The sequence below is a fragment of the Myotis myotis genome, unplaced genomic scaffold (genome assembly GCF_014108235.1).
Source record: "Myotis myotis isolate mMyoMyo1 unplaced genomic scaffold, mMyoMyo1.p scaffold_m19_p_7, whole genome shotgun sequence".
NCBI classification, from domain to species: Eukaryota; Metazoa; Chordata; class Mammalia; order Chiroptera; family Vespertilionidae; genus Myotis; species Myotis myotis.
Window position 1 is genome coordinate 29986307 of NW_023416379.1, and position 26668 is coordinate 30012974.

The window sequence follows — 26668 nt, forward strand, 5'->3', positions numbered from 1 at the left end:
AATAAAGCAGAAAGACCGATTGGAAGAACTGGTTTGTGAGTGATTGGAATGTCATATTTCCACTGAGAATTGCATCTCCTAATGCATTTTCTTAAGCAACCCTTTGGGAGAGCAAGCAGGATCAAGTACTTTAGCAGCTTCTTACCAGAGATAAGAAGGCCAGCAATATTTACCTGGTATAAATCCATACGACTATACCAGTTGAAAATGTTGAAATTCTTTTATACCTGTTTGGAAATACCCACTATTAAAGCTGGATACCTTCAAGGTCTTGCTTAAGCATTAGTAGCCAGTATCTATTCTGAGCAAGTGGTCCCCATGTCTTGCTGCTTGTTCTGTAGTTTGAGTATGTAGCCCTGCCTTTCAATATGGAAGTATTTTTAGGTTCCTGGTAGAAACTGGGCTTTAATAACCATCAGGGAACTGCAAATCACACCATGATGAGATGTCCTATCTACCCACTAGGATGGTTTCTATAATAGAAAGACAGGTAATAAGTATGGCTGAGGATGTGAAAAAATTGGAATCTGCACCGACAGGTAGTGGAAATACTTCTGGCAGTTTTTCTAATGGTTCACCATATGGTACTATGTGACCCAGCAATTCTACCCCTGGGTATATATACCCAAGAGAAATGAAAACATATAACAACATTCAGAGTTGTACATGAATGCTCAAAGCAGCATTATTCATAACCAAAAGGTAGAAACAACCCAAATATCCATCAACTGATAAATGGATAAATAAAATGGGGAGTATTATTACAATGGGATATTATTCATCCACAAAAAGGAATGCAGTACTGACACGAATGAACCTTGAAAACATTGTGTGGGAAGTGAAAAAAAAAGACCATGTACATATTCAATGATTTCATTTACATGAAATGCTCAGAAGAGGCAAATCAATAGAGCAAATGTAGATTTCTGTGGTAGCCTGGGGCTGGAGGGTGGGAGGAGGAAGTGGAGCATGACAGCTTTTTGGGGTGATGAAAATGTTCTAAAATTGATTGTGATGATGGATGCACAACTCTGTGAATATATGAATAATCATTGAATTATACACTCTACGTGAGTTAATTGCATACAAAGGGAATTCTAAATCAATAAAGCTGTTACCAAAAAAAAAAAAAATTGGGCTTTGATTATGTGACATAATCTGTATCACTGTTCTTCTCTCCTCACAAGACTCTTAGGAGGCAGGTGAGGTCTCTACTCCCATTTTACAGGTTTGGAGATTGAGGCTTAGAGTGAGTATTTTGCCAGAGTCATACAGCTTCCAGTCTAGGCAAAATACACAGGTAAAGAGGAGGAGAGTGGGGTAGGTACTGGCTGGTTCTCTTTTCTATACCTCAGCCAGCAGTAGTAGGGAAGAACATGGCTTTTAATTTAAACCCGTGTGTTTCCTGGTAAGGGCACATATTCTATGAAAATCTTTGCTTAAGAGTAGTAAGTTTCTATACTCAAGAGAGAAAAAGAGAATAGGAATAGGAAAACAGGTGAGGTGATGTGGTGATGATTTATCTGGCTTATTATACATCTGTGGAAAACGTGCAGAAGTGATAGCCAAGAGGGCAAGGCAAATATAGAAAATAGAATAGCCTGGAAATGTGAGTCAAAATTGTAACCTCTTATCTTAGAATTCTATGTGGTTAATTTTTTCCATAATAGCAGTTTCTAAGGAATTAAGAAGAGATCATTTTCAGTTTAATTTCCTCAAGTTATATATATATATCTATATATATATCTATATATCTATATATAGATATATATATATATATACCCATTAAAGTGAAATAACAAGTCCAATTTATTCTTTGAAGTATAGTTAATTTGTAACCAAACTCTTCACCCAGTTGTATACCCAGGGCAGAAGCCTCTATTTATATACCTAGTGGGTAGAGAGGTGGGTGGAGATGTCCCTTGGTAGCTGAGCTGATGCTGTCAAAACAGGAAACAAAGTTATAATCTCTTGGTATATTCAAAGGCTCTTACTTGTGACAATTAAAAAGCAAAAGCAAAACAAAACAGAAAACAAAAAAGAAATCAACCCCAGCCCCCAATGACCTAAGGCGTTTCACTGACGGCTAAGTGTAACTTCCTGTCTGTCTTGGGAGGAGACTGGGCTAGGGTTAGTCAGATCCTCTCATGGGAAAAGAAAAGCCACCCCAACACAGGACATCCCAGTGTGCAGTTCGCAGGCTGCTTTGTTGTCCGCTTCCTCTGCATCCCTTTCCTCGTCTTTCAAGCAGATGTAGGTGATGAGCAGCCCGGCAGCCACCGCATTTCGTTGGAAAAAGTGCAGATTTGACTTGGCAGGGCCAGGAGCTCGCCGGGTTTACCAGCGAGTGCCAGGTAAGTTTGTCAACTTGCCCGACTCCCCACCCATGAGGTTTTGAAAGGGGGACGTCAGCGAGGACAAGGCTCTCTCAGTCACTTACCGCATCTGTTTGCAACAAAGCCACGGAAGGCAGGGTTTTGCTGGTGACCGACAGCCTTGTTCCTCCTGATGCCACCTCTGCTGTAGACTCTGAATAGTGGAGACCAGTGCTGTCTGCTTCATCCTTCTCTTCAGAGTGTGATGGTCTGCCGCATATTAGCTTCTTGGGGAAAAACACTCAAGGAACCATAACTTTATTGTGACAAGTGTGTTGAACTTGATTTCCCTGGATTTCTGAAGCAGCTTCTGATGTGTGGACTGTTTACAGTAATATAGAGAGCAAGTTTCCTCTGCTGTTGAACTGTGGTAGAGCTCAAGCCGTTCTGTATTTGATTCACTGTGCTGGCGAAAAAGATATTTCACTTTTGAAAACGTATATAGTTCAGAGCTGACAAAGTGGGGGAGCCGGAGGTTTGTACTTTTGGGGGAAATGGAGATGAGGGGGTCTTGTTTTACTGAACCGCCAGCGCAGAGCTTGACATGGGATGTGCTCATGCCCGTTTCCATCACTGGACCCCACTTCCAAGTGATCTTTCTGGACCAGTTCATGTATATATTCATGTGCTGGCCATAGAAACTTCCTGAGAAAAGCAGAACAAAGCAAGTGATGTGTTTTATTTGATCTCATATGTCATGTTTGGACATCGTCACTATGGGAAAACTTTTAGGCTAGTTAGTATTAAACATTTCTTTCTTTCTTTTGGAATTACTTTGTCCCTTTTAATGTTTTATTCCTTATAAATCCATATAAATGAGGTGGTAAATGCTTGTAGGCGGTGTCTCTATGGAGGGCATTTAAAGGGAAATGATGGAGTGGCCCATATTTTCCTTGTAAATTTACTTTCTATGCCACATGTAATAGGAGATCAGTGTACCTATTAATTCTCTTCCTGGGCTATTGACTTTTCTCTCTTATTTAAAGAACCATGTGGTCTCCACAGAAAATTAAAATAGCTTTCAGGCACTGAATTAAAACCTCGTGCTTGGGAGTAGCAATCACAGCATTGTGGCTTTTTGAGGATACTTCTTAACTCTCACTTAATCCTCTTTCTTTCCCTGGCATTCATAATCTCTGTAGTTTGCTCGTTTGCATTTTATGGTCTTGCTACAAAGGGTCTCAGGTAACTCTGGTGCTCAAAATCAGAAGATAATTAAAAGAAAAAAATACCAATAAACCTTTAAATAGTAAGCAAACTTGAAAGCAAGTAGACTGCAGCTTTAAACAGGAATTCCCATCCAATTAGACAAGATTTCTTTCCTGCCCTCTGACCAGTCCAAAGGCTTTAGGAAAATACAAAGCATTTAAAAAAAGATACTTCAGAACATGTTGTTTTTAACCAAAATAGAAAACCAATGGATCCATGATTTCAAATTCCACAAGGACCTAAGCTCCCTTCACGTTGCTGTTACTGAACTGAGTACTTTACTTCCTTATACCTACAGGTAGGTCTCGTTAGTGAACCTTTTAGAAATAAAGATATAAAAATACATTTTTATGGATAGTATATTTCATTGCAACACATGGCCTTTTTTTGTTAAAGCTGCTCCATTATAGCTTAAAGTTTGGGATGAATCTTTTATTTACAGACCTCATGTAAGGCAGAAAGTGAAACCATACGTGTTTTGTATTAAATTTTTGACAGTGCAGAAGTTGATAGGTCAAAGGACTGTTGCAGAATCTAAGTGGAATAATAAAACAAATTAAATAGAGTGGATTTAAAAGACATATTTGCTCAAAATTAGCCTTTCAGTGTTTTTGTTTGTTTTATTTTTTTTGAAATTGTCAGTCTTTTGTTCTATGTTGTCATCTAGAATGTAGAATGCTAATTTGGTGAATTTGCCTCTCAGCTTACCCCTGAGATATAACAGGAGGAAACTGAATAAGGTGGACATATGTATCTCTGTCTTTCATGTAGAATCTTTTTATTTAAAACTTTTGTGGAATATTTTCTTATTCTTGATGTTTGTGTACAAATGGCCAAATGTTTAAAATAATGTAATTGAGAGAGACCAAAGTTAAAAAAAAAAAACCTCACCCATCTTGAAAGTGTGAAGTAAAAATGTGTAGGAGTTGTAGGCAGGTACTATGGCACAGATGACTTCTGTCTGGAAATCGCCTGCTCAGGAAGCCACCTCTGAGAGGCCCTGCTCTTCTCGCCACCCTTCCTGCTTGGCTGGTGGGCCAACAGGACTCTGTGCCAGCTGCTTCCTTTTCAGATGGGCAGATTAAATCTTCTCAACCCCGGCCGCGCTCAGAATCCTTAAAGGGCTGGGGCCCTCACGTAATTGGATTCGGCCTTCACTGTGAAGCTTTTCCAAAATATCCAAGTGATTCTAATGGACTGAGGAGCACAGGCCCAGGCTGCTCGTTCCTTACAAGGCCGAACGCTCCATGAGGACGAGGACAAGAGGGAAGCTCAGTCACCGTGGTACCCAGCACCTCACTGTGTGCCCAGCGTCAGGAAGGCTCAGAGTTTGCTTGTGGAATGGATGAATAAGCTTCTCTGAGCAGCAGGAGGGCTGGCAGAGGGTAGGATCTCTTAATGTCCAGTCTGTGTTGATGTGGAGGAGGGTTCTATGAGACTGTGGCCTGAGTATCGGCTGTCATTTGGGAAGCTCTTAGGAGAGTGACAGGGGGACAGGCAAACCTCTCAGCACAGACGAAGCTCCAGGGTGGCGGTGTCTTCAGGAAGCAAGGCAGGTGGAGGGCTTGGGAATCAGACTTGCATCAGGGGCTTGGGTACAAATGGGTGTGAATGTGGAGGTGGGGCCAGTTGGGGACTACCAGGAGGGTCTCCTAAAATGACCTGGCGAAGGGAGGAGTGTGATTATCTTTGGCAGGTCTTAGGGCCTGCCTGACCCACTGGTTGACTACAGTATGTAAGAATGAAGGAACACAGAATTCAGATCAGAGTGTGCTGAGGTTTGCCTGAAAAAACTTATCAGGGCTTGTGAATTTTTAGCCAGTCTTAATGTTTATAAAAATGATTTCATGGCTAGGAAGAGCAAGTAGAATATAACTTGTGGAGGCTTGAGAGAAAATTATTAAGTTGGAAGAAGAAGGGTAGGGACAGAATGATTTGTTTGAAACAAAAGAATTTGGAGGGGAACTGAGAAGTATGATTAACATAGTATTGAGCAGTGGTTCAAGGGGTGGACCTGGATGTCAGGTCCACCTGCCATGGATTCTGGAGGCACTTGCCTTCTGTGATGGGTCTTCTCACCAGCAGGATTCCCCCAGGGGGTCATGGTCAGGATTAATGATGGAACACATTTTAAAGCACCTTGAAAGCTATACAGTGGGGCCTTGACCTAGAGTGTCCCGACTAACGAGTTTTTTGAGATACCAGCTGTCTCTCGGCTGATTTTTTGCATTGAGTTGATAGAGTAATTTGAGTTAACGAGCTCCTTAACGAGCTCGGTCTCCGAATTAAACTCGTAAGTCAAGGCCCCACTGTATGTGACAGCTCCAGGTACATAGTAAAAGGAATAAGTTCTGTAAAAATTGTAAAAATCTAGTCAGTCGATAAAGAGCTTTGCCCGTGACCTAGAGCCTAGAAATAGGAAATCAAATATTTTGTTCATTATGGTACTTAAAATACATTACATTTGAATATATATATATAATATATTTAATCATCATCTTTTTTAGTTGTGTTTTTCCTTGACATTACTTGAAAGGTATGCTCATGACATGGTCCCGGGTCGGTTTTATGTTTCACTTGGGTTCTCTGACCCCTTTTTTGAGGGTACCAGGTGCTTCCTATTCCAGCTGTTTGCAAATTCAGGATTTGGTTGTGTTATCAGTAGGGTGCTCTCTGTGTCCTCACCTGTTGCTGGTGGAAGTGGGCTTCTTGGGGTGCTGTGGGAATGGGAATTTCCTGAGGCTCCCACGGGAGGATGAGGTATCATGGAAAGCTTTATTTCTGTGGAACGAAACCCCTGACTCTCCAACGTCCCATCTCCCTCTGTCCACCAAAGACATAGCCCCATTTTGTCTTCAGCAGAGCTAGGAGCAAAGCCATTGCCCAGAGTTTCTCCTCCATATTTGTTCAGACCAGTTCAACACCTGGCTAAGTTAGCTTGTGTGTTCCCAGCTGCAGGCCACTGTATAGGGTCCACACGGCATGGGGCATGGGGCTTCTAGAGCCACATGGCTATGGAGGGAGCATGGATAAGTACAAGGAAGCAGGAGGGAGGCAAGAGGAGCAAGGGAGAGAGAACTCCTTTGTCTCAGGATTATGGATTCCCACATTTTCACAGACTTGAATTAGGTAACAGTTCCAAGTAAATAGTAAAAGGAAAAATAAGTTCTGTAAAATAAGGCATGGCCAATGATCTTTATCCTGAGGCTAGACTGACAGGCAAACACCTTCCCTACACTACCCTGACTTCACTGTTGATGCACCTATCTTCCCCTTTGTTCGATCCCTTTCCCCAGTGATTTGCAGGGAATGGACCAGTGATTCATTGGGGAGTGTGTAGTTGCAGCTTCCTAGTGAAGCTGCCCAGATGACCATGCTTATAATGTCTGGCCTTCCCTTTGCTCTCTTCCTATTATTAATATTTCTTCCTGTTATTAATATTAACTAGTTATGACAATAACAGTTGAAGGCCCATTGAAAGGACTGATGCCAGAATGAGATAGGGTCTGGGCAGTGACACCTTGCTCTCACCCAATATTTTGACCTTGATTCGAACAGCTCGGTGAAATGGCAACTTAAGTAGTTTTTTCCCACTGAACTAGAACTTTCATTGTTTTGCAGAGGAAGATGAGTCATAGCCCAGTTTTAATATTGTGCCAAAGTGAAATTTTAGTCTAGGACTAGAGGAACAGGGATCAAACTTTCTGTCTAAACCACAGAGTATTCAAACTTGGATTGTGAGCTGGGCAGGAATTGGTGGGGCCCCCTCTGTAGGGTTGCTTTCAAGTTACAGAAGCATTCATTATAATACATTTTTTGACCTTCATTCTAACTTTTAATAATGTGTTTAAAAATATCTTTTAAAATACTATAAGTAATCCAGCTCCTTCTTAAAAAAATTCAATGCAGAGTAAAAAATACAAAAAGTGGAAAATTGTCATTCCCTCACTCCTTCCATAATTATTACCAGTTTTGTTTGTCCTGCCACAGTTTTTTTTCTATGAATATACAAATGTACAGCTTTACATCTAAGTTCCCACAAGCTCAATTTTTCTTTCTGAACCAAAGTTGAAACCATCCTGTAGTAGTGGCATCCCATTTTTTAAATTATTAAAAATAATGAGCTGTGTAGGTGTCTTAGTTCATTTGGGTAATTTCGGGGCAAATAGGCTTTTACTGTTAAATTGCTGTCTGTAAAGAGTAAAGAGATGAAAAGTAGAATATAATTGTTTGAACTTGTATTTCTTTTTCTGTGGAACTGAACTTCTCTGCATATGTTTATTGGCTATTTTGACAAGCTTCTTCAGTGAATTGCCTTATCCCCCCATTGCCCCTCTCCCCAACCCCCCCCCCCCCCCCATGCTCTCACCCACCTGGTGTCTGTGTCCATTGGTTACGCTTATATGCATGCATACAAGTCCTTTGGTTGATCGAATTGCCTTTTTATACATTGACTATTTTCTTCCATTGTTTGGATCTTTGACTTTTAAACTCTTACTGATTCTGAAGGAAATTCCTACAAAATGGCAGATTTTGAATGACTACTTATTTGAATTTCTTTTGAGTTCTAAGACAGTTAACTTCTATCTGAAAAGACAGACATGATTTCCCGATCTCTGGGGCAGAGGTTTGAATCTTTAGAAATAAATTCTCTATTTTTTCTTTCTCTTTTTGGTAGTGTAAAGCTGTCATCATCCCAAATTGTGCTGGAACTGGTAATTATTTAGGTGTCCTCACTACTTTATCAACTTTTCATATTCTGATCAATTATTTTTTATAGGAATAGTAAACCCCAGAGTTAACTATTTGTGGAAGATGTTGGCATTAGCAGGAAGAGACCTAGAGCCTGAGTCTCAGTTTCCTCGCTTGCAAAATGGAGATGATGGGGCTATTCTAAGTCTTAAAAGATGTATGCATGTAAAATCCCTTGCACAGTACATGGCAAATGGCAGAAAGGATTATGGTCAATGGTGGCTGTTTTTGTCGGTGGAGACTTTCAAGTTAATGCAGGAAAAAGAATATACGAAGATATTAGTTTAAATGACATCCCGTGTGTACCATCATGCTGAAAATGTACGTTTGTCCTCATCTCTCAGTCTAGATCTGTTAGTGATTTTTCACATCAAAGCATCAAGGCTGTAATTCTATGCCAGGCTCATTCAACCGCAGACCCACTACATGGCAAGAAATATAGAGCTATACAGGACAGCAAATGGCCCACAGTTGTCTGGAGAATATCCTTGTGGCAGGGTGCCCGAAATGTTTTGTTGGTTCCAAAGTTCACTTCCATTTGTTCAGAAAGGTTTTTATTGTTTGCAAGCAAGCAAGGCAAGAAGAGGGAAAGGGCACACAGCCTCCCATATGACTCTGCTGTGCGACCTATTTGCCTTTCAGTGCCTTATATAAAAAGCTTTATTTAGTCTGCAGAGAGGACTATTTCTCCAAATAGGGAGAACCGTCAGAATGGTCTGGAAACATGATAGATTTCAGTTTAATGCCTCTGATCCAGATAGTGTGAGAGGCTGGGCTACCCTGCAGTTGTAAGATAGGCATCTTGTACAAATTCTTCCAGGTCACTTGCATATCATCAATGGAAATGCCTCATCAGATAGCGATCTTCTTGGCCCTCTGAGAAAAGCTCCTCCAATCACGCCAACACTGACCCTTTTCTTCTAGCCTGGCCAGCCCCTAGCTGAGTGAGTGTCCTGGCTTTTGACCTGGCCTGTTTTCTTGTTCGCCTCCCGGATTTTGTGCCTTTAGCTTCTGTTTCCACTCTTTGGCAATAACTTCCTTTCTAGTGTTAGTAGTTCCTGGTCTGTGTTTGACAGAAGAAATGTATTTCCCCAGTCGATTCACTTTCTCTCTAGATAACTCTGACTCACCTATCCCATGCAATCTGGTATCTGACAATACTCTGAGAGCTGTTTAGTTAGTTTTTAATAAATATTTATAGTCTAACTCTGAATAACTAGAGTTACAGGAGGAAGAAGAAAAGTATAGTTGTGTGTATGTGTGTCTGGCAGTGATTTATGGAACATTTGGAAATAGAGGAGAAAAAACATCATGAAATGGAAATACCATATTTTATCTCTGCACATGACAATTCTTTAAAGTACCTATGACATTCTATCTTTGTTCATATGCATTTTTACAAACCATAGTGTATTTTACAGTGATGGATTTTAAACTGGGAAGTTATGGATATTTTACAAGTGGGTTGAGAAAAGTTCTCATTTTCCTCCTCCATGTCCCACTGGATTCTTCTTTTTTAAAAAAATATATTTTTATTAATTTCAGAGAGGAAGGGAGAGGGAGAGAGAAATAGAAACATCAATGATGAGAGAGAATAATTGATTGGCTGCCTCCTGCACGCCCCCCACACTGGGAATCGAGTCCGCAATCTAGGCATGCGCCCTGACAGGGAATCGAATCACGACCTCCTGGTTTACAGGTCGATGCTCAACCACTGAGACATGCTGGCCAGGCCCCACTGGACCCTTCTTGTCTACCTACCAATTTCTTCTGCTGTTACAAAGAGAATCTTATGTTTTATGATGAGAATTTATTTTGTAGCTAAATGAACTGTGACCTATTAAAAAAATCCTTGCGATTGCATTCTGTGTATTCTGAATTTGTTGCTAGGCCTTATGCTGCAAAATTTCTCTGAGTAATAAAATCTAAATGAAAATGAAAGGTGTTGAAGGTAAATCTATCCCTTGATTACTGTAATAAATAATTGATATTTACTTCCCATAATCTGGAAGTCATTCAGTAGGTAATATTTGCCTGGTGTTTTATGGTGAACAAGTCTTATCATACTGGGTTTGTATTAGGAAGGAATTAAGCATTGATTTCCTTGTAATTTTTAAAATTTCTCATCTTCATGTTTCTTAAAAGAGTAGTGCTTTGTTTTCTGTCAATCTTAACTGTGCCACACATGGCTAAGAATTAGAAATAAGGGTGGGGGGAAGGAGCCCCAAATAATTTAGAGAACATTATTGAGACCTGCTGTTTTTTAGATCCTGTTATGGCTGTTGAGTGTTTGAAATCTGGTTTTTAACTTAATGATTCTGCTCACTGGCAGCCCAGACCACTGCATATCCTGCAGACCGCACATGGATAAGAATGGACATTTGTCCCTTGGTCTGTGCAGTGTGGGGCCCTCATTCAGTGACTCTTTTCTTAATTCACACCCAGGGACTCAATTTCTAGGTCTGGGGCAGTAAATGAGAAGGGTAGCAGGCGTGAGTGCTGCTAAAAATGGACACGATGACAATAATGAGATGTGCTGGTTGTGGAGGAGACGGAAAAAAAAAGCTGCCCAGAGAAGGCTCAAGCCCAAGCAACCTGGGTCAGATGGCATTCTATTTTGCTACTCCAGTAAGCAACAATTGGAAGACAAACACAAAAACATTAGCAGGTGAAAAGACTTCTTCCAGTGAAATGACTAGCTGCACGCACTCAGGCTTTCGAAAACTGTTGGTGTATTTTGTCGGAACCAAGTGAATGAAAACAAAGCCCTTTTCTCTGGCTCCAGAGTGGCCTGCATTCAGCCCATCTGTGCTGGGGTTGGTACTCTGAGGCCAGCGTTCGGTTCCTTTCGGAGCCACTGCCAGTGTTCTCGGGGCTGAGCCTTCCCCCCTGTAAGCAGGGTGTGTCCTCTGGTTTATTCTGCTATTAGATCACCAACAATCCACTCCTAAGGTTGGTCAGGTGCACCTTTTCCAGGAATTCGTTGCTTACCTCTCCTGATAGAAAGCGTTTAGAACAGCCTGTTGCTGCTCTCGTGCTATACAGGGTGTGGCAAACGTAGGCTTACAGCTGCGAGTATGTGAAGCACAGTTTATTCTTGTATTATTATTTCTTAATTATCGCATTGTTTTCCATATGAACAGCTGTCAACTTACTTTTGCCCAGCTTGTGTACATGTTTGCTTTTCTTTTTACTATTGTTATCTTCCGTCATTTCAGTGGTATATTTCTAGTAAGTTAAAAATATACAGACCCCAGATTTCTTTATATAGTGAAATCACCACATGTACTCCAAATAAGGTTATATTTCCTTTACTCACAGTTTGTCAGTGATGCAGACATATGGTAGGAAGAAATGTTAGCTCTATCCACAAAGGAGGGTTTTCCACTTTCCTTACCCGCCTCACTGGCCACCTCCCTTCCTGCCACTAGCAGGCAGTGAAGATGGTTGGTGGGTGTGGGGTTTGGAGGCCAGTTGTTCCTAGACTCTGCACTGACCTGCTGTGAGTTGATAGCAGCTCAGCCAGGCTATGAGTTTGTACTTTGACTCATGCCAGATTCCCTTCCTTTCCCCGTGATGATATGTTATTAGTATCCTGATCCCTGTTATTTGTTGAGTTAATCTGCGCTTCAGGGATCTCAGAAGATCACAGCATTTTGTTTTCAGTGACCTCATTTTGTAATATACGCTTTGGGTAGGTGAGACTAGACTAGAGACCTTTAAGCCCAACAATTTAATATCTACAAGTAGTGTTTTATATTTAACGTTCCTATCCATCCCTCTGCAGCATTTTAGAAACAGATGCTTAACATGTTTAAACAGACAATCCCCTGTTACTTACTTTAAGGTATCCATTTTATCATTAACAGGATATAGGCTTATTTTTTTAAACCTCAAATCCATGAGAAGAGAATATTCAGTGGGATATGAGGATCAGATGAAAACTCTCGTGTTGGAATCATTGATCAAAGGACTTCCTACAGAAATTCTGGCAGCCTTATTTTCTTTTTTCTTCAGCAGTTTTTGGCAAACATTTGTTTGTCAATATTGATTGATTGATTATAAAAATAATTATTGAAAAAATTTAAAATGAGCTTCAGAATTAAACTTAGTAATTTAAACTTCTTTACAATATGAGATCTTGTTGGTTATGTCATTGTTATGTCTACTCAGACAAAGTAGAGAATGTACTTCAAAGGCAGGTTCTACATCCCACATAGCAGATCAATCAGTCCATTGCTGTAGGCAAGGGTGGAGAACCTTTTTTCTGCCAAGGGCCATTTGGATATTTAAAACATCATTCAAGGGCCATACAAAATTATCAGCTTAAAAATTAGCCTGCTATATTTGGTCAAACTTTTAATTAACTCACCCCTAATGCCTTGGTGTGGCCAGACCAAATGCTTTCTCAGGCCTTATAAGGCCCATGGGCTGGATGTGTACCACTCCTGTGTAGGGAGAGGAGGAAGGTAGAGCCTTTCCTCCCTGCCCCGGTCATGTTCCCAAGCACACACTGGGGCTTTGGAGTCACACTACCTGAATTTCAATTCAGGTATTTCCATTACTAGCTGTGTATAATCTAGGCAAGTTACTTAATTGTAAGTGTCTGTGATCTCTTTTGAACAATAGGGACCATAAGAACGTTTACCTGTAATGGATGTTGTGGGCTTAGATTACATATTAATCCATGCAGGAAGCATTCAATGTATACTGCTAAGAATAGCAACAATAGTAAGGCTACTACCACTAGTATATAGTGTATATATAGTATTCCTAGTATTATTAACAAATTTAAAATAATAGTTTAAACTATCTTATAGAATAGAGCTGCTAAAATGAAATAGACTTGGCTGAATTGAAATTTGATTCCTTTTGCCCATTCTCTTTAGGTGATAGTGAGCCATGAAAAACTAAAAGGTAGAAATAAAGGCAGATAAACTATCTAGGTGATTTATTCGTACACTGCACAGCAGTCTCATGACTGTAGAATTTAAAGCACTAGCATTTGTTGCTGTTCCCTGGAAATCTGTATTTTGAATTTCTTAATATTAACTATCTTCTTAGCCTGTTTACCCTTTTATTGTTAAAATAAGATGTTCCCTATTTCATTAAAATTGTGTTCTTTAAAGAAAATTCCAAATTTCTTATCTTCATTGTTAAGTGCCTTTTCCTTTAAAAAATCACATTTATATCAAAGAATATTAGAAAAGAAAAAATATCCATTCCCATTTCTACCATCTTAATACCATGCTAACTTTCATGTCTTATTTTCCCATTTCGTGTCTATAATAATATTTTAAAATAATTATAATTGTATAATCCTTTTAATTTTTTGTCCTGCTATTTTACTTTTATATTATTTTGTAAGTACTTTCCATGTTTCCATTAAGTAGTTACACTATCATTTATTGAACTCTTTCCCTGCTTTGGGGGATTTAGTTCATTCCTAGTACTTCAACATTATGGATAATAGTGCAGTGAAAAATTGTCTTTATTGATCTGTAAAATAGAGATAATAAAAATAATTACTGTAGGGTTACTGGGAGGATTGTATGAGTGAATACATAAAAAGCAAGTTTTCTCAGCCACAGCACAATTGCCATTTGGGGCCAGGTAAGTTTGCTGTGGGAACTATCCTCTTTGTAGATGTTTGACCTCATCCCTGGCCTCTACCCACTGGTTCTGACAAAAAAAAAAAAAAAAAAAAAAGTCTCCAGAGGTTGCGAAGGGTCTCCCAGGGGGTAAAATGGATCCCAGTTGAAATCGCTCCCAGTCGAGAACCTCTGACATAAAACAGTTAAAGCCCCAGTACTGCTCTAGTGAGCACTACATAAATATTTGCTATTACTATTATTGCTGTTGTCCAAAATGTCTCAGAATCAATGAAACTAAACTCATTACTTCCTATTCAGGCAGGTTTTCAAAAGATTTCTATTCCCCTGGGCTAATTTGCTATCATTCTTCATTGTAGTTATTTATTTCTGATAAGTTCCTAGCAATAGAATTTTTGAAACAAGAGGCGCTTCTGACATGTGTTCCTAAATGCTCTCCAGGGCTGTGGGAAGCTCAATGCCATCAGTTGTATATACATATGTCAATATCTTGGCGATCTAGCCAGTATTCAATTGTGAATACCACATATTGTTTTATTTTTAATTTCTGTAATTATTAGTCAAGACAGGCATTTCCTATGATTCTTTATTTGTATTGTCATATCTGAAGATTCAGGAATTGCTTTTGTTGTGTTACCCTTTTTCAATTTTGTTTTTTAGCTGCTTTGTTATCTACCATTTGCAGTTGAAAAGTCATACCCCCAGTAACCAAGCCTGTATTACATTTCTTTGCTTGACCTTAACAAGCATCCAAGTTGAACATGAGGTCCTTTCAGATTATTATGTTTCACCCAAATAGCCCTTTGCTTTTTCAGAATAAGAAATAGTAGTTGACAATGTCCCATAATATGAGTAAATACGAGACCGTTCAGGATTTAAATGTAAGGTTGCAGCCTCTGTTTTCTGAAGGATAATTTTGTGCAAAGCACTCAACTGTGTATCCTGTGATATGGGTCATCTGATAAACATGGTTGCCTCTGGGTTACCCTTTGAAAATTCCAATCCTAGCTGTAGCAGAGGCCCTACCCTTAACCCCTGCTTTTAGCAGTTTCAAGTGCTGGGAACTTCCAGCTGCAGGCACCTCCAGTCCTTTGCCTGAGGGTATTCCTTTGCCTGGAAAAGCTCCTACTCAGGTTAGGCAGGAAGTGCCAGCTTCCAGCAGCCCACAGCCAGGGACTGCTGTAGTATCTCAATGAGCTACCTTTGAGATGAGTATTTTCCAGTGAGTCTCCGAGTTCCCATTTGGATCTTGATTCAGTGGTAACTTGCTTGAAAATGACCCTTTTATTGGCCACCTTTCCTTTCCTGTCTCACTTCTTCACTCCCTACCAGTGTTCCGTGGAATCACCTCCTAAATAATCTACTTGCACTTAAATCCTTGTCTCAGTGTTTGCTTCTGGAGAGAGGCAAACTAAGATGTTTTTCTCTGACCTTGATGAAAGAAGAGGACAAATTAGCCCAGGGGAATAGAAATCTTTTGAAAACCTGCCTGAATAGGAAGTAATGAGTTTAGTTTCATTGATTCTGAGACATTTTGGACAAATAAATATTCTAATTATGCTGCTGCCCAGAGTCTTGGGAGAGTCTCTGAAATTCTTGGTGGGATTAGAGCCCCTGCAGAATGACTGAATGACCTCACTTAGTGTGACCTTCTGCCCACTTCCTTCACACCATGGAGTGACTCAGGGCCCGGCTGGATTTCAGAAAGACTGGTTTTCAGTTAGTGGCTTCTCCACATAGAGACGGGTGATATTAGGAAGAAAAAAATATCCGAATCCATTGCTTTCCTAATTACATCCTTATTTTTGAGATCATTGTTAGCACCCTGGGGAAATGTTTAGCTTGCAGTTCCCCTGTTTGGCAGGAGGGGCAATCTTAGTTTTAATTTCGGTCTTAGTCCAGAGGTCTGTGTTCGAGTTAAAACCATCCAGGAGTTAAGGGGAAGACCTGATGGGTCTAATTCTGGATCTTCAAAGGGACTGTACTGGACTGATAAGGGAAGTGCCTTTTAAATGTAAGGTTGATTCCGGGGATTTTTGTCATTAGTCTGTCACTTCTTTACTCAAAATTAAAGAATAACAAAAAAGGCCAGTTACACAATGTAATGCACAGATGATATATCATAAAATTGTACACTTGAAACCTATATAATCTAATATGACCCCAATAAATTTAATAAAAAACAAAGGCCCAAATAATAGTAATAATAATAGTCACAGAGACAAAGAAAATGAGTAAAATAAAAAGAGTTGTAAATATTTGCTTTATTAATTTAAAAAAAACTTATCAGAGTTGATTTCTAAAAGTCAAATTTGGCTAGAACATAATAGCTAAATTTCTTTAAGCGGGGGAGGTCAGAATGCTGAGGTCCTGATCTGGGTGTCTTACGCCAGGGTAGAAACTTCCGTCTCAGGCACTTACTGAAAGAGTCCTCCCAGGGAGGGCCTGTGGTCGGCGTGTACACTGACACCTGTCTCCCCCACCCCCTCCCATCTGTCCATCACCCAGCTGCTGTCCTTCAGTGCTCCCTCTCCAGACTGCAGTCTCCAGAGCACTTGTCCTAAAGTCACATCACTGTTTTGTTTTCTCACCAGCAAAATGTTGAATGTAGTTTTTAAAAAGCTGAAGTCATTACCCAGTCTTCAATGACCCTAGTTGGACTTGAATATGACCCCGAGTGACCCAGGGTGCATGCTGGCCAGCATAGGTTTCACATTTTCCATGTGCAAGTTCTTCCTTTGTTGTTCATGATTAATAACTGAACAGGATATAAAGCCAAATGATTTCATTGTTGAACACAGACTTGAAGGTCATGAGAAAGTGCCTGTTCAAATGAAACTTTGCCAATATGTGGTCGAAAGGTCTGCATTAGCACCTGGATAGTTTTTGAAACTAGGCAGAGAAAAGACAGAAAAAAAAGAACCATCATTCTTTATATGACATGAGCATTGATTTCAACTAGACCAACTGATGTGTTGGATCCATAAGACAGGATTACCTATGAGGCTGAGTTTGTACCATGAGTAACATTTTAAAACAAAGGTGTATTGAGGACCTGCTGTGTGCCAGGTTGTGCAGATGAATTTGTTGTGCCAAGAAATGTGGTAAAGAATTAGCTGTAGGGTAAGCCTACTTTGGCAATAGCTTGATTTTTAAGTTCGGTATCTTATTGGTCCACTCTTTGAAATAAGATTTTGAATGAAGTTTCGTAGTACTTAGCACTCTGAATTTTATTAGGCTTTCAAAAGGGTTTAGTAGTCACATGATAACTGATAAAAATACAATAGTACTTTAAAAATGAAATGCAGTATCTTACAGAACTATATTTTATGTTTATCTTCCTTTTCTAAGTATTTTTTTAGGCTTTTGAGTCAGAAGTTAGGAAAAGATTGGCTTCTAGCCTGTCTACTTTTCCCACTTGTGGAAGAAACTGCCCCATCGCTTAGTTATACACATATACACATATGTCCGTTTTGTATGACGGAATGCCACAAGATCTAGCAGCTATAACTTTAAATCATAAGGGTAGATTCATTTTGAAAGCGACCCACGGAAAGCGTGGTCTTCCCAGGACTGGTGCGATGTGAAATGGTTGAGGGATGACTGGGCCTGGCTGGGTCCTGTTCCTTCCTGTGTTTTTTACTCGTTTGCTTTCCAGCTGGGTCTTACATGTCCTCTCGAAGACGGCTTTTAGGTCCTAAGTCAACTGGTAGGAATTTGGTTGTGTGGTAGGAATAACGGCCGACGAGAGGGGATGCACTCTCTTCACTCAACAGTTCCCACTGGAATTTTCCCTGCTTAAAGCATGCAAACACAGAAAACCCTAAAACATTATAATTTTATTGGAGATGAATTATTCCTGTTAAAGATGTTTTCTTACATGGCGAATGCTTAAGTTTTTCTGAACCATCAGGATTTCTCTCTTTCTCCGCCCCCCTCCCCCCCACAACCCCCGCAAGGATACATCAGGTTATTTCTTTGGTAAGGATTCCTATATATTTATGGTGCTTAAGTAACAGAAGCCAGGGAATAAGACAGTTTCTTCCTTTAGGGAGTTAAGAATCTCGTTAGAAGGGAGATCAATATGGTCCTGAATGTATATAATATTATTAAATCTTCAAGCTCCCCAGAGAACAACCTGTGAATTTAATAGGTGGGATGTGGTGGGTGTAGGGCTGGAGAAGGAAGCTTTCTAACAGCTTCATGAAAAAAGGTACAATTTGATGTGGAAACGATGGGCGAGCTGGGGCTGGAGGACAAGGTTGCAGCCAGAGGGCACGGGTGAGTGGGGATGGCTAAAGGAAAGCATGCTGAATGCCATGAGCCTAAAAGGCATAGCTGTACCTGGTTTTGAGGGCAGTGGGTGATGTTTGGGAGCATCTGTATGTGCAGAATTTCATGATCCTAAGTTAATCTATTGAAGGTGCTCAGGATGCAAGTAGGAGGTGGATGATAGAGGATGTTTTTATAATACATCAAAGGCGAGGACCTGGCCATTGAGGTTGGTAGCTTGGGAATATCTTGGTTCTGGGGAGGGATGAAATGTTATGGCAAAGCTCACTTCATGGTTTTTAGTATTTAAGATTCTGCTGCCAAAAGCTGAGCTCACTCTTCTCTTGGGTGTAACTGTGATGGAAAGAACTCGTGTGTGAAAGGCTCGTCCCTCTGGTTGTATTTACAGTATCCATTTCTAGCTTAGGAGCTCAGCTGACACCTGCAGAAGTTGCTTCTGAGTGTGACCTGCTGTTTCTTTTGTGCTTTTCCACCTTATTTTTCCTTGATGGTAACAGAAGGAGCTCATGCCAAATTTGATTCCTTTGGGTCAGTGTGTGTGGGATTGCCTCTTGTGCAAGTTTGTTTGCAGGGGCTGATCTGTGTATTTTGCCCAGTTAGGGCTACAGGCTTGCACAGCTACAGCTGGGCTCTCCCGTCTGTGGGCTGCTACTTCTGACTTTGTATTTCAGCTTGTGACTCACAGGCAGGGATGAATGACAGAAATGTTGCAGGTGAATGGGTGTGATCATTTCCTGTTGCTGCTATGGTAAACCAGCGTGAATTTGAATAATGTTTAGAATTTTTAGAGTAATAACAATTGAAATAATTTTTAGAAAATATACATTTCTGAAATACTTAGGTTACTGTTAGATTTGAAGTAAGGTTTTTGTCTTAGATGTCAGTGTAATAACCTACACACGTAGAAACTGCCTTAATCGTTTGTTTTCCTATGATAAATTGGATTAGCTTTTTTTTTTTCAAGGAGAAAATTATCTTCAAGGATACAGTTATTTATTGGATATCTCTAAAAGTTATTTCTCTTGGAGGGCCGAGAGAAAAAGTGTAGGAGTGTTAAGTCCCTAGATAAGGGAAAGTTTGCGTTTCTTTTATTACTGACAATCCTTGGTGATCTAAGGATTGAAGTCTTATAAGTTTGTTGCTATTCTTCCTTCCCATTTCCTATAAAGAGACATCATAGGAGCAGTTGGAAATCATTCCATGGACACTTAAGATGGTCTAATGTTTGAAATTTATTCCATCAGTTTCTTTATTCTGCAGCATGTAGAGGAAAGGACAATCCTGGGATATAACAAATAAGAATGACATTAAAGAACAATGAGACTGGCTTATAGTAGATGCTCAATAAATAACTGTTAAAGAAATGAATGGGATAACTTGTTTGTATATGTAGTTAAGGTTAGTTTTTATAAGGGTGGATTCTCTCCTTTTACTCTAGGAAAGATTTTTGCATTGTATTTAAAGGAAAGAGAAACACATCTTTAACATTTAGAAGTATACATCAGAAGCTTAAAAATCAGATTATGTTAGTGTCATGCTAAGAATTACCCAGGAGGGCTTAAGGAGACCTAATGATTATTCTTTCATTATTTTGAAGGTGCCTTTACTGTGCTTGGCTTAAGGACTTTTGTTTTATTATTTGATCCTTTAATTTTTATCTTGACCTTTCATAAAATGAGACCTTATCATATTCTTTTAAGATAATGTTCTTAAATATTTTTGGAGTCAGAGAATCATTTTAAAAATGGATAAAAACTATGGAATTTCTGCCCCACTCAAAATCACATATGCAAGTACATAATTTTTTTCATGACTTAAAGTTTGTAAAGTCACTAAAACATGCAGATGTGGACAAAATAAGAACTCTTGTTACTTAGAGAATGGGACCTTTGGTTGTTCTTTTAAAAACAATATTTTTATATATGTTTAAAAATTTAAACATTTTATTATGTAAAAAATATGCCTTCTTCCTTCCCAGGGGGAAAATGCCCACAACTAGATATCATATTTTTGTTTGTGTGCATATGTATTATTCATTTTGCCTATTTTTAATAAATATAAGATCAGATTTTTTAATGTTGTTTTACAGTTCCGCCCCCCCCCCTTAACTATACATGTTTAATTCCTTTCCATGCCAGTATTGGTAGATCTAGCATATTATTTTAAACCACTAGTTCACCCTTTATTTAGCGTGAACATAATTCTATAGATGAACTAAAATTATTTGCAGATTACCTTTTATACTCACTGTGGTATATGGCAGAAATAAGAGGAGAATAAGAAGAGACTGGCTGGAATGACATCTTAGTTGCTAAAGCTCTGCTTTGTCCATTTCTCAGAGAGTGGCTGTGCAGGGCTGGGGGAGGCATGCATTTTGAACAAAGCGGGTTCTTGGCCAAGAAACAGGCCTCCACCTAACAGAACACCCACTGTGATGACTTACAATGTTTGAATCTCAGCAAAAATACCACTTGTATTCTGAATTCCTTTGTTTTCACTACATAACTCAATAAGAAAGAAAGTTTCCTACAATTGAAAAGAATAGACACTGTTCAGAGGCCAAGTTTTGCCTTTTATGGCTGAGTGTGCTTTATTTTAAGTTACTTTTTCTTCTCAAGAAGACTGGTATAAACAACTGGAGGGGCCTCTGGCATTTCTATGCAAAACATCAGTAACTATTTATTTTTAAGTTAGTTACTTTAAATCCTGGTTGCTTATTTAGTGCCATTGCTATAGCACGTAAGGAGCTCAGGGTCTCTGACAGTGCATCTTATTGATGAGCGGCGGCAGCTTGCCTGGGTGGGGATCTCTGCTTCACTCCTATTAGCTATGAAACCCAAGCAAGTTTATTACCTGTTTCTTCATCTATGAAATGGTGGATACTCATTGTACTACCTCATGGCTCTTGAGAGGATGAAATAAGATAATGCAAGTGAATAGACAGCCCAGAGATGGGGAGAAAGTATTTGCAAACCATATATCTGCTAAAAGGATCTAGAAGCCAGAATATATAAAGAATTCTTGCAACTCACAAAAAAAAGACAAGTAGCCCAATGGAGAAATGGGCAAGGATTTGAATAGACATTTCTTCAAAGGTACACAAATGGCCAAGAAGCTCATGAAAAGATGTTCAACAGCATTAGTCTTCAGGGAAATGTAAATCAAAACCAGAACGGGGTTCCCACTTTCACACCCGCTAGGATTGGTATCATAAAAAATGTGGGAAAGAGCACATGTTGACGAGGAGGTGAAGAAATTAGAACCCTCAGACATTGTTGTTGGAATTGTAACATGGGTACAGGAGCTTTGGAAAAACAGTTTGGCATTTCCTGAGAAAGTTGTGGTATCCCCTGATATTCCCCTCTAAGTTATATGCACAAGAGAATTGAAGGCATGTGTCCACACAAAAATGTGTACAGGGATGTTCATAGGAGCATTATTCATAATAGGCAAAAATTGGACACAACCAAGTTGATGGATGGATTAGCAAAATGTGGTCTCTCTATACAATGGAACGTTATTCAGCCATAAAAAGAAATACAGTATTGATATAATGCACATGAACCTTGGAAATATAATGCTAAGTGAAAGAAGTCTGGTATCAATGGCCACATATCATATGACTCTATTTATATGAAGTGTCGAGAACAGGAAAATCCATAGAAAGTAGATCAGTGGTTGCCTAGGGCTGGGAGGGAGGGAGGGAGTGGGGAATGATTGCTAAAGGGTACAGGGTTTTGGGGGTAATGAATGTATTCTGGAATTGGATAGTGATGATCGTTGCTCAACTTTGCAAATATACTAAAAACCACTGAATTGTACACTTTAAATTGATGGGGTTTATGGCATGTGAATTATGTCTCAGTTGACAAAAAATAGGATAATGCATGGGAATTGGTACCAAGCCTTCACACGGCAAGAGCTCTGCACTTATTAGCTACGTCTGTCATGGCTATCATCATCGTTGTTATAAAAAAGATAATTGCTTATAATTTGGTTATATTATTTTTAGTTCTTTCCTTCAAATTACACAAGACTAGCAATTCAGTACTTGAAAAATGTTTTTAGAGGTCTGTGTTTGTGAGCAGGTTTTGTGATGGAAAGCCTTCGAATTACTGTGAGTGTATGCGTTTTTCCCACTTGCTTGCACTGCATCTTCTTAGAGAAAATAAAGTACTTCTTGGCATGTCCTATGGCACTTATAGATTTTTTTTTCTTTTTTACTCTATTGCATTGGATTTCTCTGATTGGACACACTCAGCTGCTTAAATGGAGAGGAAGCAGAGAAACCAAGAGTAGGAAAATCTAGAGGAATTCCTCAATCTTGATGAAATTTCCTTCTAGTGTTTTCCCTCCTGCAGTTAAACACATTTTTCTTCTCCTGGGCAATAGCTACATAGTACTACATGCAATCTGCTACCACACTTGTATGTTTTTAAAAAACCACTTTATATAAAATGCATGTAAAATAGACTCTTTTCTTTAGTCATTTATCTGGAATAACATTTGGACTGTGTTTGCTAAATATTGTGTACCACATCCTAAAACTGATCATTTTAGAACTACTGATAGATGAGATTGGGGGCATTTCATGGTTTTAAGGATTACATGGTAGTTATGCATGTGTGTAAACTATAATAAATTATAGTTTTTAAAAGGTTAGAATATTTGATCATGGCTAGGGAAGTGCACACTATCTGCGGATTATAGGATCTGAAATTGATCAGAACTGTAACTTTCGTTTCTGGGTTTATTCCCTCAGGCTTACACTGTGTTCTAGTTTCATTATTATCAACTAGTGTCCTGGTACATGGATTCGTGCACATTGAAAGGAAATTAATTAGAAGAAATATTTTAATATTGCTATTCGCCCTTTCTCTATAATAGAAGTGTCAACCAAATTCATGATCAACAATGACAGATCAAAATACACATGTGGGATTGGCACCAGAGAGAGCTTTATATGTATCATGCATGCATGAGTCAACTTAGCCTTTTATATATATATAGAATATCAAAACAAGATCATTTTGGTTTCCTTGTAGCTGGGCATCATGGTGACTTTTTCTTTTTCTTGCCAAGCTCTTTGTTTGGTGTGACCTTGTTGACTTGTGTTCAGTTGTTGTAGATCTCTACCCCCTGTCTGCTGGGCCTGTTGTAGATCTCTACCCCCTGTCTGCTGGGCCTACTCATTTGCTATTTCACTTTGACCTTTGATAAACCTTATACCGACTCTTTCTTTCCTAGTGGGGTCCCACCTGGTTGCCCTGCCAGTTGGATGCTTTGATCTCACTTGCTGGTTGAAGTGTGTCCCTTGATGGCCCTAAATGTTGGCATTCTTGTTTCATTGTCTGGGTGCTGCTGTGGGGCACCCCTCTTTTGTTCTAGTGCATAGGCTGGTTTCCAACACTTGCTACTTTCTGCATGGCAGTTTAATGATATGCTTTCCCACCCTCACAAAGGGTAGCAGCCTTTTTTATAAGTTGTAGTATATTTAACAGAGTATTAATATAAACATTTTATTTATTTATATATGAATAAATTATATATGGTTGTTGTTTTGATACCTAGTGTCATTCTGAGTTGAATTTTTCTAGAATAATTATTATAGCTTAAATATTTATATTATTTATTTTCTTTACCTCTTATTGTTTAGAAAACAAAGTTTCATCAGTGTGTTCTGGTAATTTATACATTAAAGAATTATGTATTCCATTGCCATGGGAATGGCTGGTTAAATTCCTTTATCAAAATTAAACTAAACACAGTAAAAATGGTCTAGCTTTATTACTTGGTTTATAAAGTAAATAAGTTATAGTTAATATTAATAATGTACTCTGAGCTACAATAAAACAAATAACTTATGTGTACCTATTTGTCACAATGAGTGGAATGACCAAAGCTATAGTTTTTTAAATTCAATGAGTATTCTATCTTTTCCTATACCAAGTAACATTTATTTCTCAGTGAGCAAGTGTATAATATATTACACAACGTGTTTATGAGTATAATTGAGTTTATCATGTTCTGTCACTGTGTATTCACATAAATCTATTAAGATGAATATGTGTCACTCACCAGAGTTTGGCACAATGTTGTGTTTATATGTAAACCTGTGTGATCGTGGAGTTTAGTCTTGGTAGTGGGCTGAGGTCTGTGTGTATGAATGCGGGTGGGAAGAGTGATGCGTGCTGTGTGTCATTTCCACCGTGGGTACCATGCAGTTTCTTTCCTGGTTAATTGCTGCCAACACTACAGTGGGGCTGTTCCCTGTATGTGGCTTTGCCTCCTAACCTGCACACTGTCTGCTCCCAGCCCTGCTGCGTCTCTGGGTAGGAGTCAGAGCAGTATTGATTGGAAGCGAATGTCCGGGTGTTGTTGCTTCACTCTGTGCTTTAGCTGCCCTTACTAGTATTTCTTGGTTCTCCCATCAGCAGGTCTCTGATTACTTCATTAGAAATAATCTTGTGCTGTGTCATGATCCTCCTGCCTTTACAAATCCACTGAGCTGTGGAAAGGGAAATTATTATTCATCAAAACTCTAAACACCAGGATAAAGTGTTCCTATTTAGATGAATTAGGGGTCAATTTAGTTTTCTAATGAGCTTTGGAATTGCTTTTTCAGTCTGCCTTTAGGGATTATTTTTATACCAGTGGTTCCTTTAAAAAAAAAACACACATGCATTTTTATTGATGAGAGAGAGAGAGAAGAGAGAAGAGAGAAGAAAGAAGAGAGAAGAGAGAAGAGAGAAACTTTGATTGACTGATCACATCCATAACCTGGGCATGTGCTCTGACTGGGAATTGAGCTGGTGACCTTTCAGTGTACTGGACGATGCTTAATCAACTAAGTCACACTGGCCAGGGCACTAGTGATTCTTTTTAATGTTCCTAGAAGGCCACATTTTATTCTTTGCTAATAAAAAAAGATCTTTAAATATGTGAAAAAGAGGAAGTGACAATGAAAGTCAGTGGGTCATCTTGATAATTATAATTTTAAAAATTTGCAGAAAAGGCCATAATATAATAGAATCAAGTTCTTTTTACTGAAGTGGACAAGTTAGAATTCTAGATTTAATAATGGTTAATACACAGTTTGTTTAGATTTAATGAACACATTAACTACACTCATTCAATAATTTTTTAATGGACACTCTATTGGGAACTGCATATACTATGGTAAACAAAGTAGACATTTATTGCCCTCATGGGATTATATAAATCAATAGGTAATCAAATTAAGTACTAGGGCAGTGATGGTGAACCTTTTGAGCTCGGTGTGTCAGCATTTTGAAAAACCCTAACTTAACTCTGGTGCCGTGTCACATAGAGAAATTTTTTGATATTTGCAACCATAGTAAAACAAAGACTTATATTTTTGCTATTTATTTTATATATTTAAATGCCATTTAACAAAGAAAAATCAACCAAAAAAATGAGTTCGCGTGTCACAGGTTCGCCATCACTGTACTAGAGGGCAAAGGAAAAGAAAACAGATAACAGGATGCCTTGAGGGATTGGAGGAGCCCAGAGTCTGCTCTGAGGAAAAGATGTTTAAAACTAGGCCTGAAATAAACATAGGAATTAAGCAGATAGAGAATGGGGTGAAGAGTACTGGAGGCAGACATAGCAGAATGAGCAAATATCCTGGGGCATCTGAGTAACTCAGAGACCTGTGAGGGCAATTGAGAGGAGGGAAGAGCATTGCAAAATAAAACTTGCTATAGGCAGGGCTCACATGATGCAGAGATTTGTAAACCATATTCATTTGTTTCAAAGTTCATGGTCAAGCTGGCTACCATTTCAAAAGTCGATTAAAAAGAAACAAGAACAGACATTAGGAGGTTAATGTCTGGTTATTGGTTTTAGGTTAGTGGATTCCAAGCAAGAGATGACAGTAGTTTGGACTGGGGGATGACTGGGAGATGAAGAGTTGTGGATGGATTCATGGTATATTTAGGAATTAGAACTAACAAAAGTTGGTGATAGATAGTAGTATGAGGTAGATTGTGGAATGCCAAGGATTGGTCTTAGGTTCCTGGCATGAACAAGTCAATGGATTTAGGTGCTTGTACTGATAAGAAAGACTAGAGACAGAATTTATTTGAAAGACGACCAACAGTTCTGTATTAGACGTGTTAAATTTGAAATGGTCTGTGAGATATCTCGTGGAGATGTCAGGTAGGTGGTTGGAAACATGATATATGATTGATCTCTTGCTGCACAACAAGTTACTCTGAAACTTAGCAGCAGCTCTGTGTTAGTAAAGTATTGTGTATTATATATTACTCCAATATTTAACAGTTTAAAACAGTAAATATTTATTATCTCATGAAGTCTCCTGGGTCAGGAACTTGGGAGTGGCTTTGCTAGGTGCTTTGTCCAGCATCTCTCATAAGGTTACAGTCAAGGTGTTGGCCAGGACTA

General features: G+C 39.0%; 1 protein-coding gene across 9 annotated transcripts in view; it reads left to right on the forward strand.

Moving 5' to 3' along the window:
* Nucleotides 1-26668, forward strand: part of UTRN (utrophin) — a 443932-nt gene that overhangs the window by 48225 nt on the left and 369039 nt on the right. For 3 of the 9 annotated variants that reach the window (XM_036316079.1, XM_036316085.1, XM_036316086.1), the window contains exon 1: nucleotides 2124-2354. The exons of 4 other annotated variants lie outside the window; for them this stretch is intronic. In XM_036316079.1, coding sequence (XP_036171972.1) covers nucleotides 2261-2354 — 94 coding nt within the window. In that variant the 5' untranslated portion in view covers nucleotides 2124-2260. Of the gene's footprint in view, nucleotides 1-2123; nucleotides 2355-26668 lie in introns of those variants that run through there. 2 more of the 9 variants (XM_036316078.1, XM_036316080.1) reach the window with 1 other exon arrangement.